The following is an 18,117-nucleotide window of genomic DNA, read 5'->3' on the forward strand; positions in this document are numbered from 1 at the left end:
TTGTCCCGGCAATCTTGATTTCAGCTTGTGCTTCTCACAGCCCAGCGTTTCTCATGATATACTCTGCATATAAGTTAAATAAGCAGGGTGACAATATATAGCCTTGATGTATTCCTTTCCCTATTTGGAACCAGTCTGTTGTTCCATGTCCAGTTCTAACTATTTCTTCCTGACCTCCATACAGATATCTCAAGAGGCAGGTCAGGTGGTCTGGTATTCCATCTCTTCAAGAATTTTCCACAGTTTGTTGTGGTTCATAGTCAAAGACTTTCACATAGTCAATAAAGCAGAAGATGTTTTTTCTGGAATTCTCTTGCTTTTTCGATGATCCAACAGATGTTGGCTATTTGATCTCTGGTTCCTCTGCTTTTTCTAAATCCAGCTTGAACATCTGGAATTTCATGGCCCATGTACTGTTGAAGCCTCACTTGGAGAATTTTGAGCATTACTTTGCTATTGTGTGAGATGAGTGCAATTGTGTGGTAGTTTGAGCATTCTTTGGCATTGCCTTTCTTTGGGAATGGAATGAAAACTGACCTTTTCCAGTCCTGTGCCACTGCTGAGTTTTCCAAATTTGCTGGCATATTGCATGCAGCACTTTCACAGCATCATCTTTTAGGATTTGAAATAGTTCAACTAGAATTCCATCACCTCCTCTAGCTTTGTTCATAGTGATGCTTGCTAAGGCCCACTTGACTTCGCATTCCAGGATGTCTCGCTCTAGGTTTGTGATCACACCATTGTGGTTATCTGGGTCATGATCTTTTTTGTATAGTTCTTCTCTGTATTTCTTGTTACCTCTTCTTAATATCTTCTGATTCTATTAGGTCCATACCATTCTGTCCTTTATTGAGCCCATCTTTGCATGAAATGTTCCCCTGGCATCTCTAATTTTCTTGAAGAGATCTCCAGACTTTCCCATTCTATTGTTTTCCTCTATTTCTTTGCATTGATCGCTGAGAAAGGCTTTCTTATCTCTCCTTGCTATTCTTTCAAACTCTATATTCAAATGGGTGTATTCTTCCTTTTCTCCTTTGCCTTTCACTTCTCTTCTATTCACAGCTATTTGTAAGGTGTCCCCATACAACCATTTTGCCTATTTGCATTTCTTTTCCTTGTGGGTGGTCTTGATCCCTGTCTCTTGTACAATGTCATGAACCTCTGTCCATAGTTCTTCAGGTACTCTGTCTATCAGAACTCATCCCTTGAGTCTACTTGTCACTTCCAGTGAATAATCGTAAGGGATTTGATTTAGGTCATACATGAGTGGTCTAGCAGTTTTCCCTACTTTCTTCGATTTAAGTCTGCATGTGGCAATAAGGAGTTCATGGTCTGTGCCAGTCAGCTCCCAGTCTTGTTTTTGCTGACTGTATAGAGCTTCTCCATCTTTGGCTGCAAAGAGTATAATCAATCTGATTTCAGTATCGACTATCTGGTGATGTCCATGTGTAGAGTCTTCTCTTGTGGTGTTGGAAGAGGGTGTTTGCTATGACCAGTGCATTCTCTAGGTAGAACTCTGTTAGCCTTTGCCCTGCTTCGTTTTGTACTCCAAGGCCTAATTTGTCTGTTACTCCAGGTATTTCTTGACTTACTACTTTTGCATTCCAGTCCCCTATAATGAAAAGGGCATCTTTTTTGGGAGTTAGTTCCAGAAGGTCTTGTAGGTCTTCATAGAACCTACAAGTCACTATGGAAAATGGTATTGGAGGTTCCTCAAAAAACTAAAAATAGGGTTACCACATGATCCAGCAAATCCACAACTGGGCAAATATCTGGAGAAAGACATAATTTGAAAAGATACAGGCACCCCAATGTTCATGCAGCACTACCTACAGGAGCCAAGATATGCAAGCAACCTAAATGTCCACAGAGGAAAGGATAAAGATGTGGTACATATACACAATGGAATATCCATTAAAAAGATCCATGAAAAAATGAAACAATGCCATTTGCAGGAACATGCATGGACCTGAGATTATCATGGTAAGCGAAGTAAGTCAGAGAAAGACAATATGATTATCATTTATATGTGGAATCTAAAACATGATACAAATGAACTCATCTACAAAAACAGAAAAAGACTCACAGACTTAGAAAACCAACTTGTGGTTACCAAAGGGGAAAGGAGGGAAGGAGGGATAAATTAGGAGACTGGGATTAACATTTACACATTATTTTTGATATATATAAAATAGATAATCAACAAAGATCTATTGTATAGCACAAGGAACTATACTCAATAGTCTAATAACCTGTAGAGGAAGAGAATCTGAAAAAGGATATAGGTATATGTATAACTGAATCATCTTGCTGTACACCTGAAACTAACACATTGTATTAGGTTGGTACAAAAGTAACTGAAGTTTTAGTTGCTGAATTTTGTTTGATACAGGAATACATTCTTAAATGTTGTTATGTCATATATCATTTTAATGCATATTTTTCATTTATTTTTTTTGCTAATGACTTATCACTTGCTGTTTATTCTATATTTTATTTTAGAGTAGGGAAATGATGTTAGACAAAAAGCAAATTTGAGAGATTTTCTCATTGGAGTTCAAAATGAGTTCAACAAGCAGCAGTTCAACAAGCAGCAGAGACAACTTACAACCTCAACAACAAATTTGGCCCAGAAACTGCTAATGAATGTACAATGCAGAGGTTGTTTAAGAAGTTTTGCAAAGGAGACAAGAGCCTTGAAGATTAGGAGCATAGTGGCCAATCATCGGAAGTTGACAATGACCAACTGAGAGCAATCATCAAAGCTGATCCTCTTACAACTACATGAGAAGCTGTCCAAGAATTAACGTTGACCATTCTATGGTCATTCAGCATTTGAAGCAAATGGGAAAAGAGAAAAAGCTCAATAAGTGGGTGCCTCATGAGCTGACGGCAAATAAAAAAAATTGTTATTGTGAAGGTCCCTCTGCCCAAGAAAGAGTCAAATTATTTCCAGTTTTAGAAATATACTGGAAGCTAACTGGCTTTGTTGTGCTGTTTGAAACTCATTATCAGATTCTCCTTTCAAAACATATCTTGGTATGTAACACCATACCTATGTATTCACCACTAGAAAATTATTTCTTATAGGTTTTCTGGGTTTCTAAGAAATTTTATTAATAGGCAAATTTCCCTGGGGTTATTAGCACATGTAAGTGATTGGATATACTTAAGTACAGATTCCCAAACAATAAATTGTAAGACATGTAACCAGAGAGTTCATGCTACCTCCCAGCCCCAACAGCTTTACTGATTCTAGTAAACATTTATTTCTTATATAACATGCAGTATGTTAATTAAGTTATAATTTCAAATTATGCCCTGATTACTAATAGTGATATCTATTTAAAAATTAAAGAACATTTTTTAAACTGTATTACATTTAAGCATGACAAGTAATTTCTTGAAAAAATTTTAGACATTAACATTGTATCCAACTCAGTTTTCTTAATGAATTAACTGTGTGCTGTTTCTAATGTGACCCATCTACTGCCTATTTATTTACTGAATACTTGTCTTGTTCCAGATAATGGGGTATAAGAGCATAGCCCAAACAATACCTATCTACGTCCTGACTTCCACAAACCCCAGGAGCTAGGATTTGTTGTTTGCTAATAACAATATCCTTGGGAATTCCTGGGCAGTACAGTGATTAGGACACGGTGCTTCCACTGCCAGTGCTTCCACTGCCAGGGCTGAGGTTTGATCCTTGGGCCTGGGATCCTGTAAGCCACGTGGCAGGGTAAAAAACAAACAAACAAAAAACCTCAACTGTATCCTGATAATCTCTCTCTGTAGCTAAATGAAATTACTCTAATAAATGCCTTTTAGAGGGAATATATCTCAATATAACAAAGGCCATATATGAGAAGTCCACAGCTAACATTATATTTATGGGGAAAATGCTGAAAGTGTTTCCTCTAATATCAACAAGATAAACACACCCACTCTCAACATTTTTATTTTAGTACTGAAGTCCTAGCCAGAAGAGTTAAGTAGGAAAAACAAATAAAAGAAATCCAAATTGGAAAGGAAGAGGTAAAGCTCACTATTTTCAGATGACATGACAGTACATATATAAAACCCAAGACTCCATCAAAAACTTAGAACTAAAAAATAAATGCTGTAAAGTTGTAGGATACAAAATCAACATACTGAAATTCACTGCATTTCTACACACCAATAATGAACTATCAGAAAGAGAGAAAATAACTGCATTTACAATTGTATCACAAAGAATAAAATACCTAGGAATAAGCTTAAGAGTAAATGAAAGACCAAGACACTGAAAAGTTTAAGACACCGATGAAAGAAATTGAAGACACAAATAAATGGAAAAGAATTCTGTGTTCAGGGACTTGAAGAATTAATGGTGTTAAAATGTCCATACTACTCAAAGTATTCTAGATTCAGTGCAATTCCTATCAATATTTCAATGGCATTTTTCACAGAAATAGAGTAAACATTCTTAAAATCTACATCAACCCACAAAAGATCCTGAGAAGTCCACCCACTCTTGAGAAAGAAGAACAAAGCTGAAGGCAGAACACTTCTTTATTTCAAACTATATTACAAAGCTCTAGTAATCACAACAGTATGGAACAAAACAGAGAGTCCAGAAATAAACTCACACATATATAGACAATTTATTTACAACAAAGGAGCCAAGAATATACAATAAGGAAAGGAGAATCTCTTCAATAAATAGTGTTGGGAGAACTAGTTCACTCTCTTATGCCATATACAGAAATTAACACAAATGAATTAAAGACTTGGACATAAGACCTGAAACCCTAAGATTCCTAGATGAAAACATAGCTGACTGGACTTCCCTGGTGGTCCAGTGGTTAAGACTTTACATTTCCACTGCAGGGGGCATGGGACTGATTACTGTTCCTAGTTGGGGAAGTATCACACGCTGCTCAGTGTGGGGGGGGGGGGAGAACAAATCCCCACAAAACATATTTGATAAACTCCCTGACGTTGGTCTTGGCTATGTTTTTGTTTGTTTTTGACCTGACAACAAAGGAAAACAGAAGCAAAAAAAAAAAAATGGGACTACATCACACTAAAGCTTCTGCATAGCAAAAGTAATCAACAAAATGAAAAGGCAATCATTCAAGAAAATATCTGTATATCAAATATCTGATAAGGGGCTAACATCTAAAATATATAAAGAACTCACACAACACAACAGCAAATGAATAAATAAATAAATGGGTAGAAGATCTGAATAGATGTTTTTCCAAAGAAGACACACAGATATCCAACAGGTACACGAAAAGATGCTCAATACCACTAATCATCATGGATACGCAAATCAAAACCATAAGGTATTGATAATAAGGTATCACCTCATACCTGATGGAATGGCTGTATTCACAAGAGACAAGTGTCAGCAAGGATATGGAAAAGACAGAACCTTTGTACACTGCTGATGGGAATGTAAATTGATGTAGCCACTAAGGAAAATAGTATGGCAGTTACTCAACAAAGTTAAAAATACATATGATCCAGTCATTTTACTTTTGGGTATTTATACAAAGAAAATGAAAACACTAACTTGAAAAGATATCTGAAACCCATATTCACTGCAGCATTATTTACAATAGCCAAGTTTTAGAAACAACCTGTATCCATCAGTGGATGGATGGATGAAAAAAAATCTGGTATGTGTATATACAATGAAATGATATTTGGCTATATGAAAGAATGAAACTTTGCTGTTTAAAACATCATGGATAGATCTTAAGGCCATCAGGCTAAGTGAAAGAAGTCAAAAAAAGACCCTTATCATCTCACTTTTATGTGGAATAAAAACAAAATCAAAACAACAAAAATAAACCTCATGGGTACAGAGAACAGACTGGTGGTTACCAGAGGCAGGATATGAGGAAGAGGGGGTGACGAAATGAGTAAAGGAAGTCAAAAGGTATAAACCTCCAATTATAAAATAAGGCATGGGGATAAAATTTATAGCATGGCAACCATAGTTAATAATACTATATCGCATACTTGAAAGTTACTGAGAAAGCAGATCTTAAAAGGTCTCACCACAAGAAAACAATTCTATAAGTACGTATGGTGATGGATGTTAACTAGACTTACTGTGATGTTTATTATCCAATGTACACAAACATCTAATTACTTTGCTGTAAACCTGAAACTAATATGTGCTAAGTTGTTTCAGTTGTGTCCGACTCTTTGCAACCCTAAGACAGCAGCCTGCCAGGCTCCTCTGTCCGTAGGATTCCCCACGCAAGAATGCTGGGGTGGGCTGCCATTTCCTCCTCCAGGGAATGTTCCTGACCTAGAGATCAAATCCAAGTCTCTTGCGTCTCCTGCACTGGCAGGCAGGTTCTTTACCTGGCAGGGATGTTCCTTACCACTAGTGCAACCTGGGAAGCCTGAAACTAACATAATGTATTAAAAAAAAAAAAAAAAAAAAAGGAAAGAAATGTCAGCTTTCATTCATTAAAATTATTTTATTCATATCAATCATAAAGAACAAGGCTCACACTTACCTTTAATCTTCACATATTTCAAGTCGGGATTAACACACAGGGCAAGGTTACTAGGAAGAGTCCAGGGAGTAGTTGTCCAAGCAACCAAAGAAATATTTTCATCTTCCTCCAAAGGGAAAGTTACAAATATTGAAGGATCTTGAACATCCTGAAATCAAATGAGATAAAATATTTTTATAGAATTCGTAATAGTAGACTTGCAAGAAAAAGGAACTGATTCTAAAGAATACAATAATTTGATTTTCAGAATAAACTGAGCTTTCAAAAAAATCTGCCATATTTGTAAGAAGAAGTACAAAGCAAGAAATTCCAAATACATTTTTATATAAAGAAATGCTTTAATAATTACCTTAGTAGTCACAACTAAAATATTTAAATTTTATCAAGAGGGATACATAATGGAGATTTCACTATTACAATGATCTATTTTATAAAGTCCATAAAGAGTTAGGTCAATAAAATAACTATTTTGGAAAACAGCTATTACTTATTCAAAAATATATTGATAAAAATTTCACTGAAGGGTATATGACAATTGTGTTTTCAACTTTTCAAGAAACCTGAAATTATGTCAAAAATAATCCTTAGTACACAATTAGAGCATGACCAAAGCAAAAAAAAAAAGAAAATACTAAGTGTTGGTAAGGATGCAGTGTAATTGTAACAGTCTAGTGGAGGTATAAATCAGTATAACCCCTTTGGAAAAGTCTGTTAAGAGTGGGAGACCATGAACCATGGTCCTTGAGCCAAATCTGGCCATTACCAGTTTTTTGTACAGCCCAAGAGCTAAGAATGGTTTTGACAGGACTGACAGACCATGTGGCTTACAAAGTCTAAAGTAATTACTATCTGGCCCTTTACATAGTTTGCCAACTCGAGTATTAGAGCTAAATGTAAGTATATTTTATACTTATATATCTTATGTAAGTATATCAATAACTCCACTCCTGGGAATGTAAGCAACAGAAATGTATATACATACCCCCCCAAACTCAAGCTCTAGAATATTCATTAACAGCCAATAACTAGATATTACCCAAATGGCAATCAACATTAGAAGGGATAGGGACTTCTCTGGTGGTCCAGTGGCTAAGACTCTGTCATGCAATGCCAGGGAAGCACATTCAATCCCCGGTCAGGAACTAAGAACCCACGTCATGAAACAACTAAGCCCACTTGGCAACTACTGAAGCCCGTGTGCCACAACTAGGGAGCTTGTGAGCCTTAATGAAAGACCTCACATGCCACAACTAAGACCTGACACAACCAAACAAATAAATAAATTTAACCATTAGAATAGATAATTTAAATACTTGGCAGTAACTACAATGATCTACAACTACACACAATATGGATGACTTCCAGAAAGACAATCTTGAGCAAGAGAAGTCAGACAGACAAAAAAGAACAAACTGTACAATTGTACTTATATTTAGTAGAGAATCAGTGAACAATGAAGTTGGAATGAGGACAGTAGTAACTATAAAGGAGTAGGGTGATACATACTAAACTGAAGAGACCATGAGAAGGGACAGATTTTGATAGATTAATTGACAAGGCTCCTTTTTAACTTTATCAGGGTGTTGGCTTCAAATATATATTCATTTTGTACAAGTATATGGAATAGAGCAAAGAAATGGAAGAGCAAAAAAAATGCTGTCTTATTATGCCAGGAAATAGGTACTAAGGTGTAAAAATATTAATTTTAATATGTATAGTAATGAACATAAAAAACTTAAAAAAAGCCACTAAAGGGAAACCTAAAATAAAACATTAATAGTGATTTCCTTTGGGTACTGGGATTATAATTTTCACCTTCTTCTTAATATCTTCTATGGCTTCTAAATTTTCCACAATGAGCATAAGCTTCAAAAATAATCACATCAACCAGAATTCTAGAAACTAAAAATTAAGTTTTTTTAACTAAAATATAAAAAACAAGTATTTTTGTATACCATCATTTAGTTTGTGTGTGTATGCTCAGTTATCTTTTGGAAGTTTGGAAGGATTTTCTTCGTTAACTCAATTTACTTCCCTACAGCTTGCTCTTTCCCAATAAGAAAATGTATCTATTTACTTATAGATGAGTATAAACTTTGAAAATTCTAGGACCAAACTACTATAGGAAACTAACATGTAAAAATTTAGTTACCAAAGAAAATTCCAGCACAGTACACAAGGATTTGTATTACAAAATGTTTTGAGCAAAGCTGTTACCATTTGAAAAAAAAAAACAAAACCCTATGCCCTCTGAACAATTCAAATATCTATCAAAAGAATGAATAGATAAATTGTAACCTATTTGTTATATGAAAGGATCCAGGAGATGTAAGAGACAGGGGTTTGATCCCTGGGTCCAAATCCTGGGTTCATAAGATTCCCTGGAGGAGAAAATGGCAACCTACTCCAGTATTCTTGCCAGAAAATTCCAGACGGAGGAGCCTGGTGGGCTACAATCCATGGAGTCACAGAGTTGGAGACGAATGAACACACACACATACAGCAGGGGTCCCCAACCTCTGGGATCTAATCCCTGATGGTCTGAGGTGGAGGTGATGTAATCAGTTCAGTCAGTCAGTCAGATCCGACTCTCTGCGACCCCATGGACTCCAGCATATCAGGCTTCCCTGTCCATCACCAACTCCCGGAGCCTACTCAAACTCATGTCCATCGTGTCAGTGATGCCATCCAACCATCTCATCCTCTGTCGTCCCCTTCTCCTCCTGCCTTCAATCTTTCCCAGCATCAGGGTCTTTACAAATGAGTTAGCTCTTCACATCAGGTGGCCAAAGTATTGGAGCTTGAGCTTCAGCATCAGTCCTTCCAATAAATATTCAGGACTGATTTCCTTTAGGATGGACTGGTTGGATCTCTTGCAGTCCAAAGGACTCTCAAGAGTCTTCAACACCAAAGTTCAAAAGCATCAATTCTTCAGCACTCAGCTTTCTTTATAGTCCAACTCTCACATCACTCTCCTCTTTCACTTTCAAAGTTGCCTTAAAGCTCAATATTCAGAAAACTAAGATGAGGGCATCCAGTCCCATCACTTCATGGCAAATAGATGGGGAAACAGTGGAAACAGTGGCTGACTTTATTTTTTGGGGCTCCAAAATCACTGCAGATGGTGATTGCAGCCATGAAATTAAAAGATGCTTACTCCTTGGAAGGAAAGCTATGACCAACCTAGACAGCATATTTATTTATTTTTTTTTTGAACTTTATTGAATTTGTTACGATATTGTTTCTGTTTTATGTTTTTGGTTTTCTGGCTGCAAGGCATGTGGGATCTTAGCTCCTCGACCAGGGATCGAACCAGGCACTTCCTGCATTGGAAGGCAAAGTCTTAACCACTGGACCACCGGGGGAGTCCCTAGACAGCATATTTAAAAGCAGAGACATTACTTTGTCAACAAAGGTCCATCTATTCAAGGCTATGGTTTTTCCAGTAGTCATGTATGGATGTGAGAGTTGGACTATAAAGAAAGCTGAGTGCCTACGAATTGATGCTTTTGAACTGTGGTGTTGGAGAAGACTCTTGAGTCCCTTCAACTGCAAGAAGATCCAACCAGTCCATCCTAAAGCGGATCGGCCCTGGGTGTTCTTTGGAAGGACTGATGTTGAAGCTGAAACTGCAATATTTTGGCCACCTGATGCGAAGAGCTGGCTCATTTGAAAAGAACCTGATGCTGGGAAAGATTGAGGGCAGGAGGAGAAGGGGATGACAGAGGATGAGATGGTTTGATGGCATCACCGACTCAATGGACATGGGTTTGGGGAGAGTCTAGCAGTTGGTGATGGACAGGGAGGCCTGGCATGCTGAGGTTCATGGGGTTGCAAACAGTTGGACACAACTGAGCGACTGAACTGAACTTTCATCAAGAGGCTCTTTAGTTCTTCTTTGGTTTTTGCCATAAGGGTGGTGTCAACTGCATATCTGAGGTTACTGATATTTCCCCAGGCAATCTTGATTCCAGTTTGTACGTCATCTAGCCTGGCATTTTGCATGATGTACTCTGCATATAAGTTAAATAAGCTAGAAACTAAAGGTGATGTAATCATAACAGAAATAATGTGCACAATAAATGTAATGTGCTTGAATCATCCCCAAACCATATCCTTACTTGGTCTGTGGAAAAACTGTGTTTCACAAAACTAGTCCCTGGCTCCCAAAGGCTGGGGACCACTGCTATATTGCTGTTCATTCAATAACTTATGTCCAACTCTTCGTGATTCCATGGACTGTAGCACATCAGGCCTCCCTGCCTCCTCTGTTAAAGTTTGCCCAAGTTCACGTCCATTGAGTCAGTGATGCTATCCAACCATCTCATCCACTGCTAAACAGCAGTTAAAATTAAACTTAAAGCTAGATGTATAAATGAGAAGGAATTTCAAAACATAATATTTAGTTTAAAAGGCAAGGTTCAGAATAAGTACAATGGATGATACTATCAAAAACATATATAAAAACAGTATATACTGTTAATGAATACTTAAGTACATAGTAAAAACATAAAAATATGCATAATTAAGAAACCTCAAATTCAGCATAGTGGTTACCTATCAGGATGTAAAGAAAGAAAACGGAAAAGAGAAAGGTGGTGTAAATAAATAAACTGTGGTGTATTTACCTACACAGTAATTGGAACAAAACATCCATAACTCTACAAAACATGGATGACTATCACAAGCAATGCTGAGTGAGAAAAGCCAGAAAGAAAAGAATACTTAATATATCTTCCCATTTCTTCAAAGTACAGAAACAGATAAAACTAATCAACTGTTATCTGTGATATTTGATGTATTTGAAAAAAATAGATGCATTTAGTCAAGCAAATTTATTTTTAATTCTTTTGGCCATGCCACAGGGCTTGCAGGATCTTAGTTCCAAGACCAGGGACAAAACCTGTGCCCCTGGCAGTGAAAGCTCAAGAGTCATAACCACTGGATTGCCAGGGAATTCCCCAATGTATAAAAATAACAAATACTGACCTCTATTATATAGGGTCAAAGAAAAAAACCAACCCAGAAACAAAGTACTTATACCTATAAAATGCACAGGACAGAGAAAATGTTAAATCAGATTATGAAGTTGTAATCATTAAAACTTAGATTATGGGAAACTCTACAAAGCAAAACCTGTTTCCCAACGATTTGCAAAACGTGGGGGCGGGCAGGGCGGGGGGGAAGCAAAAGAAAAACACAAAAACAGAAATGGAGACCTACACATTAAAAAAGATCTAAGAGGCAACTATTACTGAATATGAACTTTTCTTAGGTCTGGATTGAAAAACAACTAGAAATAACCTTAGGGGAAAAAGATGCTATTTATGAGACAAATAGAAATGTGAACACTGATGATATCCAGCAGTTAAACAATTACAGAATATTTAACATTAAGAATATTAAAAATGATTGAAGATGACTTTTTAAGGTGTGACAATAGTACTATGGTAGTGACAAATAGATTTAAGGGACTAGATATGATAGACAAAGTGCCTGATGAACTATGGACAGAGGTTCGTGACATTGTACAGGAGACAGGGATCAAGAAAATCCCCACGGAAAAGAAATGCAAAAAAGCAAAATGGCTGTCTGAGGAGGCCTTACAGAGAGCTGGGAAGAGAAGAGAAGCGAAAAGCAAAGGAGAAAAGGAAAGATATTCCCATCTGAATGCAGAGTTCCAAAGAATAGCAAGGAGAGATAAGAAAGGCTTCCTCAGTGATCAATGCAAAGAAATAGATGAAAAAAACAGATTGGGAAAGACTAGAGATCTCTTCAAGAAAATTAGAAATACCAAGGGAACATTTCATGCAAAGATAGGCTCGATAAAGGACAGAAATGGTATGGACATAACAGAAGCAGAAGATATTAAGAAGAGGTAGCAAGAATACACAGAAGAACTGTACAAAAAAGATCTTCACAACCCAGATAATCACGATGGTGTGATCCCTCACCTAGAGCCAGACATCCTGGAATGTGAAGTCAAGTGGGCCTTAGAAAGCATCACTACAAACAAAGCTAGTGGAGGTGATGGAATTCCAGTTGAGCTATTTCAAATCCAGAAAGATGATGCTGTGAAAGTGCTGCACTCAATATGCCAGCAAATTTGTAACACTCAGCAGTGGCCACAGGACTGGAAAAGGTCAGTTTTCATTCCAATCCCAAAGAAAGGCAGTGCCAAAGAATGCTCAAACTACTGCACAATTGCACTCATCTCACATGCTAGTAAAGTAATGCTCAAAATTCTCCAAGCCAGGCTTCAGCAATACGTGAACTGTGAACTTCCAGATGTTCAAGCTGGTTTTAGAAAAGGCAGAGGAACCAGAGATCAAATTGCCAATATCCACTGGATTATCGAAAAAGCAAGAGAGTTCCAGAAAAACATTTATTTCTGCTTTATTGACTATGCCAAAGCCTTTGACAGTGTGGATCACAATCAACCGTTGAAAATTCTGAAAGAGATGGGAATACCACAGCATCTGACCTGTCTCTTGAGAAACCTGTATGCAGGTCAGGAAGCAACAGTTAGAACTGGACATAGAACAACAGACTGGTTCGAAACAGGAAAAGGAGTACGTCAAGGCTGTATATTGTCATCCTGCTTATTTAACTTATATGCAGAGTACATCATGAGAAACACTGGGCTGGAAGAAACACAAGCTGGAATCAAGATTGCCAGGAGAAATATCAATAACCTCAGATACGCAGATGACACTACCCTTATGGCAGAAAGTGAAGAAGAACTAAAGAGCCTCTTGATGAAAGTGAAAGAGGAGAGGGAAAAGGTTGGCTTAAAGCTCAACGTTTAGAAAACTAAGATCATGGCATCTGGTCCCATCACTTCATGGCAAATGGATGGGGAAACAGTGGAAACAGTGTCAGATTTTATTTTTTTGGGCTCCAAAATCACTGCTGATGGTGATTGCAGCCACGAAATTAAAAGACGCTTACTCCTTGGAAGGAAGGTTATGGCCAACCTAGATAGCATATTTAAAAGCAGAGACATTATTTTGCCAACAAAAGTCCGTCTAGTCAAGGCTCTGGTTTTTCCAGTGGTCATGTATGGATGTGAGAGTTGGACGGTGAAGAAGGCTGAGCACCGCAGTATTGATGCTTTTGAACTGTGGTGTTGGAGAAGTCTCTTGAGAGTCACTGGGACTGCAAGGAGATCCAACCAGTCCATCCTTAAGGAGATCAATCCTGGGTGTTCATTGGAAGGACTGATGTTGAAGGTGAAATTCCAATACTTTGGCCACCTCATGCGAAGAGTTGACTCATTGGAAAAGACCCTAATGCTGGGCAGGATTGGGGGCAGGAGGAGAAGGGGGCGACAGAGGATGAGATGGCTGGATGGCATCACTGACTCGATGGACATGGGTTTGGGTAGACTCCGGGAGTTGGTGATGGACAGAGAGGCCTGGTGTGCTGCAATTCATGGGGTTGCAAAGAGTAGGACATGACTGAGCGACTGAACTGAACGTTAAAGAAAGATTAATTTATTAAAGGTACATGTTTTACTTATCAATAAAATGACATGTCTATAATTTGCTTTTGAAACAGCATCTGGGAGAAATAAGTGAAGTGTGCAGATGGGGCAGGACTGGCTGTAGAGATTGTTGGGGATACATGATAGGCAAAAGAGAGTTAGCTAATTATTGTCTACTTTGGTGCATGCTTGAAATTCTTCACATTAAAGTGTTTTTAAAAGGAAGCAAATACAGCAATATATTCATATCTGACAAAGTTTAAGTCTTTGGTACTCAACAGTTATTATATTATCTCTACATTTTTATGTGCTTAATATATTTTATTAAAAAAATACAATAACAGGAGTCCCTATGAACAATCTAATGAGATGCTGAAAGCATTATCTAAGATGGAAAATGCATCTGAAGTGCAAGTTTTAATAATTTCCAAACCTAAGCCATGAAATAAGAATTCTGAACAAATCAATGTCCTTTAAAAACAAAGAGGGTTAAATATCAGAAATAAAATCACCACTTGAATACAAACACATGAGAACAGATACTTCTTATTTCTAAAGACTTACAGTCTTTACCATCTCTCTAGATAAGGTAAAGCAGAACACTGAGTCCCCTGGACTGCAAAGAGATCAAACCAGTCAATCCTAAAGGAAATCAATCCTGAATATTCACTTGAAGGACTGATGCTGAAGCTGAAGCTCCAATACTTTGGCCACCTGATGCAAAGAGCGGACTCAGCAGAAAAGACCCTAAGGCTGGGAAAGATTGAGGGCAGGAAGAGCAGGGGACGACAGAGAACAAGATGGCTGGATGGCATCACTGACTCAATGGACATGAATTTGAGCAAGCTCTGGGAAATGGTGAAGGACAGGGAAGGCTGGCGTGCTGCAGTCCTTGACGTTGCAGAGTCGGACACGACCGAATGACTGAACGAAGTACACTGTGTAAATATCAGACATGTTTAAATTCTTATACCAAAGACAGCAAGTTATTTCATTCATCAAAGAAAACATCATAACACATCACCAATTGCAGATCAGATTTTCTTCCAAATACTTTTATCAAATAAATGATATTACAAGGTCTTAGACGAGGCATAAAATAATCCTAAGCAATAAGCCTTATGAAACAGTGACTTGAGGAAAATAGAGCAGAGCTGGACTTATTTAACAAAGAGAGGCATAAAAATATGGTTAAAATAAGCAAAATCTATGAATCAAAATCTATCTATTAAGACCAGCCGAGAGCTTCCCCGGTGGCTCAGTTCGTAAAGAACTGCCTGCCAGTGCAGGAGAAGCAAGAGACATGGGTTTGATCCCTGGGTTGGGAAGATCCCCTGGAGAAGGAAATGGCAACCCACTCCAACATCCTTGCCTGGAAGATTCCATGAACAGAGGAGCCTGGCGGGCCACAGTCCATGAGGTCGCAAAGAGTTAGACAGAACTAAGAGCACATGTGCACACATCACATTAAGACATCATTTACATCACTCCCCAGGCTTAACGTTCCACCCTGGAACTAAGTTACCATGATCATCACAACCATTTAACTTCTGATTACATAACTTAATGCCCAATGTCATCTCACATACCTTATAATTCTGGTGAGATTCAAAGTTGGAAAGTGGAGTATTGCACGCAGTGGAGAAGGGCATGACTTTCACACCTCTATAAACAAAGCCTTTATCATAGAGTTGTTTGAAGATCCACCTGGCAAGTAAAGAGAAAAAATTTTTCAACAATTATGTCACCAAAATTCTGTTTTCCCCAATACAAACATTTATGCTAGTCTAGTTTCCATTTGTAGAGTATCTGACAGGCAAAGAAGTAGAAACACAATGTCTCTCAACTGGTGAATAGCTGGTAAATTATAAGAGATCAGTATAATGAGATATTATGTAGACATTAAATCTGGAGAGGGAAACAATAACCCACTCCTGTATTTTTGCCTGGTGAATCCCATGGATGCAGGAGCCTGGCAGGCTATAGTCTACGGGGTTGCAAAAGCGTCAGACACCACTTAGTGACTAAATAACAACAACGTAGACATTAAAAAGTGCTAGTATCTGTTGACACAGAAAGATGCTGCTCATGACTTGATGCTGACTGAGAAAAGCAACTGACACCAAATTGTATAATGAGGTACCAATTATGTAAAACTGTACATATCAGTATACATATTTACATTTTTAGAGATGCTAAAAAAAACAGGTTTCCACAAACATATTAACTTACAGTTGGGATTTGAGGTTTCTGTTTTTCTTCATACTTTTCTGGTGTATTGCTTAAATTTCATTATAATGGACAGTTTTACAAAGGCTTAAGTAGAAACAATTGGGATTAGGATCAGATGTCTCTCCTATAGTCAGTCAAGAATTTTTATTAAACACTTAATCATGTTGCTTTAAGCTAAGTGCACCAATACACTGCAAAACAGCCATTCCAGGTTATCCTGTGGTGACTAGTCACCTTTCCCAGAGAGATACAAGAATGCATTTGGTGGGAATCCTTACTTGATTCTGCCTTTATTTACCTCATTTTTGTTGTTCGATTCCCAAGTCCTCAGAACAATAAATGAATTAAATTCTTTCCCATATGCTAAAACACATTTTTGTGACAAAACTGTGCACAAATTTTCGTGGTATTCCTTGACTTTGAATAAAGTCTGAAAGCCTGGTGTCTTGTAACAAATTTCCCAAATTTAAACTTTAAATTATATACTCTGATTCAAGTACATTCACAGGAGACCAGAGGAACAGTGTCAGATTTGATATCATTAAGATCCAGATTCAAGCCTAAGAGCCATATAACTCACTGAGTGATCTCAGACGAATCACAATCACTTGCCTTTACCTCCAACAGGGTCTGACCCCAATTCACAAGACTTTCTGAATCATCTGGGAAAATTGATATGGAAGTACTTCATATACTCAAAAGTACCAACTCAAACTAAACTATCATCAACGTTATCATTTTAAATGTATCGCCTACTATTATTTTTATATTATGCTAGGTTTATGTGCCTTATTCATATGCCAACATGTTTCTCAGGAATAACTAACATTCTAATACTAAGAGGCTTTGAATGATTTTCCCCTGGTTGAAGTATGTTTTAATATAAATAGAAAAGTATGATGTAAAACTGCATTGTCTACTATGATAGCACTAGCCACACGTGCTCATTTAAATTTATTAAAAATAGAAACTCAGTTTCTCAGTCATACTAACCACATTTAAGTGCTAAATATACTTAAGTGCTGATCTAGAGCATAAAGAATACCTTCTTTTTTCAGATGTTTAACAGAAACCCTGCTTTTCTGAATGCACTAGTCATGAGAACTCCAGCTAGTCAGTGAAATAGGAAGAACCTCTGTCCAAAGTTCCTGCCTTGTCAGAGAATTTAATCAACTTCCACCCTTGGATACAAGGGTCTGGAGATGCACCCACAGGGGTACTTAGAGTCAGAGGGTCTGAGAACTGCCCTAGATATCTAGCTCCTCAAAGGACATGTGCTAAGCATGTGCAACAGATCTTGACTAATAGAAATGTAATCAGGGAGACAGGAAGACAGCAAGAAGCACAAGCACTTCAGTGCAGGGCCAAAAAAAAAAAGAATCCTATAAAAGAGCTTTGCAACTCACCTGTAATTATACATAACTTAACAAAAGTAGGACTTCCTCAAGGTCTGAGTTATTTACACAGGGCATTTTGTAGCCATAATAATTATTTGCCGACTAATGATATGTAATGATTCTCAGACTACTGTAGGAAGCTCAAGTTAAATTACCTACCAAAACTGGCATTGCAACAATACTTATTTACAGTTAAAGGAAGCAAAATTAATTTTGAATCTATTAGGAAAGTGACTGCATATATAATTTCTCTCAGTAAAAAATTCAAGTATACATCAAAAATTCAAGTATCATTAATACGTTCTTAGAATTTAAAATATACTGAATTCAAAAATAAATTTAGGGGTAGACGGAATGAATAGTACTGTAGAATTTTAGGGAATATACTCTGTATGATACCAAAATTATGGAAGTATGTCATCACACATCTGTCCAAATCCAAAGAAGGTACAAGAAGAGGGAACCCTAATAGAAACTC

The 18,117-nt window shown here is 37.4% G+C and overlaps 1 protein-coding gene across 9 annotated transcripts in view; it reads right to left on the reverse strand.

Moving 5' to 3' along the window:
* Nucleotides 1–18,117, reverse strand: part of IARS1 (isoleucyl-tRNA synthetase 1) — a 79,988-nt gene that overhangs the window by 51,436 nt on the left and 10,435 nt on the right. For all 9 annotated transcript variants that reach the window (XM_081523592.1, XM_081523574.1, XM_081523550.1 and 6 more), the window contains 2 exons: nt 15,600–15,717; nt 6,525–6,672 (listed from right to left, as the gene is read on the reverse strand). In XM_081523592.1, the coding sequence (XP_081379718.1) occupies nt 6,525–6,672; nt 15,600–15,717 (266 nt within the window). The remainder of the gene's footprint in view (nt 1–6,524; nt 6,673–15,599; nt 15,718–18,117) is intronic.

This window comes from Giraffa tippelskirchi, chromosome 1, assembly GCF_054371585.1.
Source record: "Giraffa tippelskirchi isolate mGirTip1 chromosome 1, T2T-mGirTip1v1.2.pri, whole genome shotgun sequence".
NCBI lineage: Eukaryota > Metazoa > Chordata > Mammalia > Artiodactyla > Giraffidae > Giraffa > Giraffa tippelskirchi.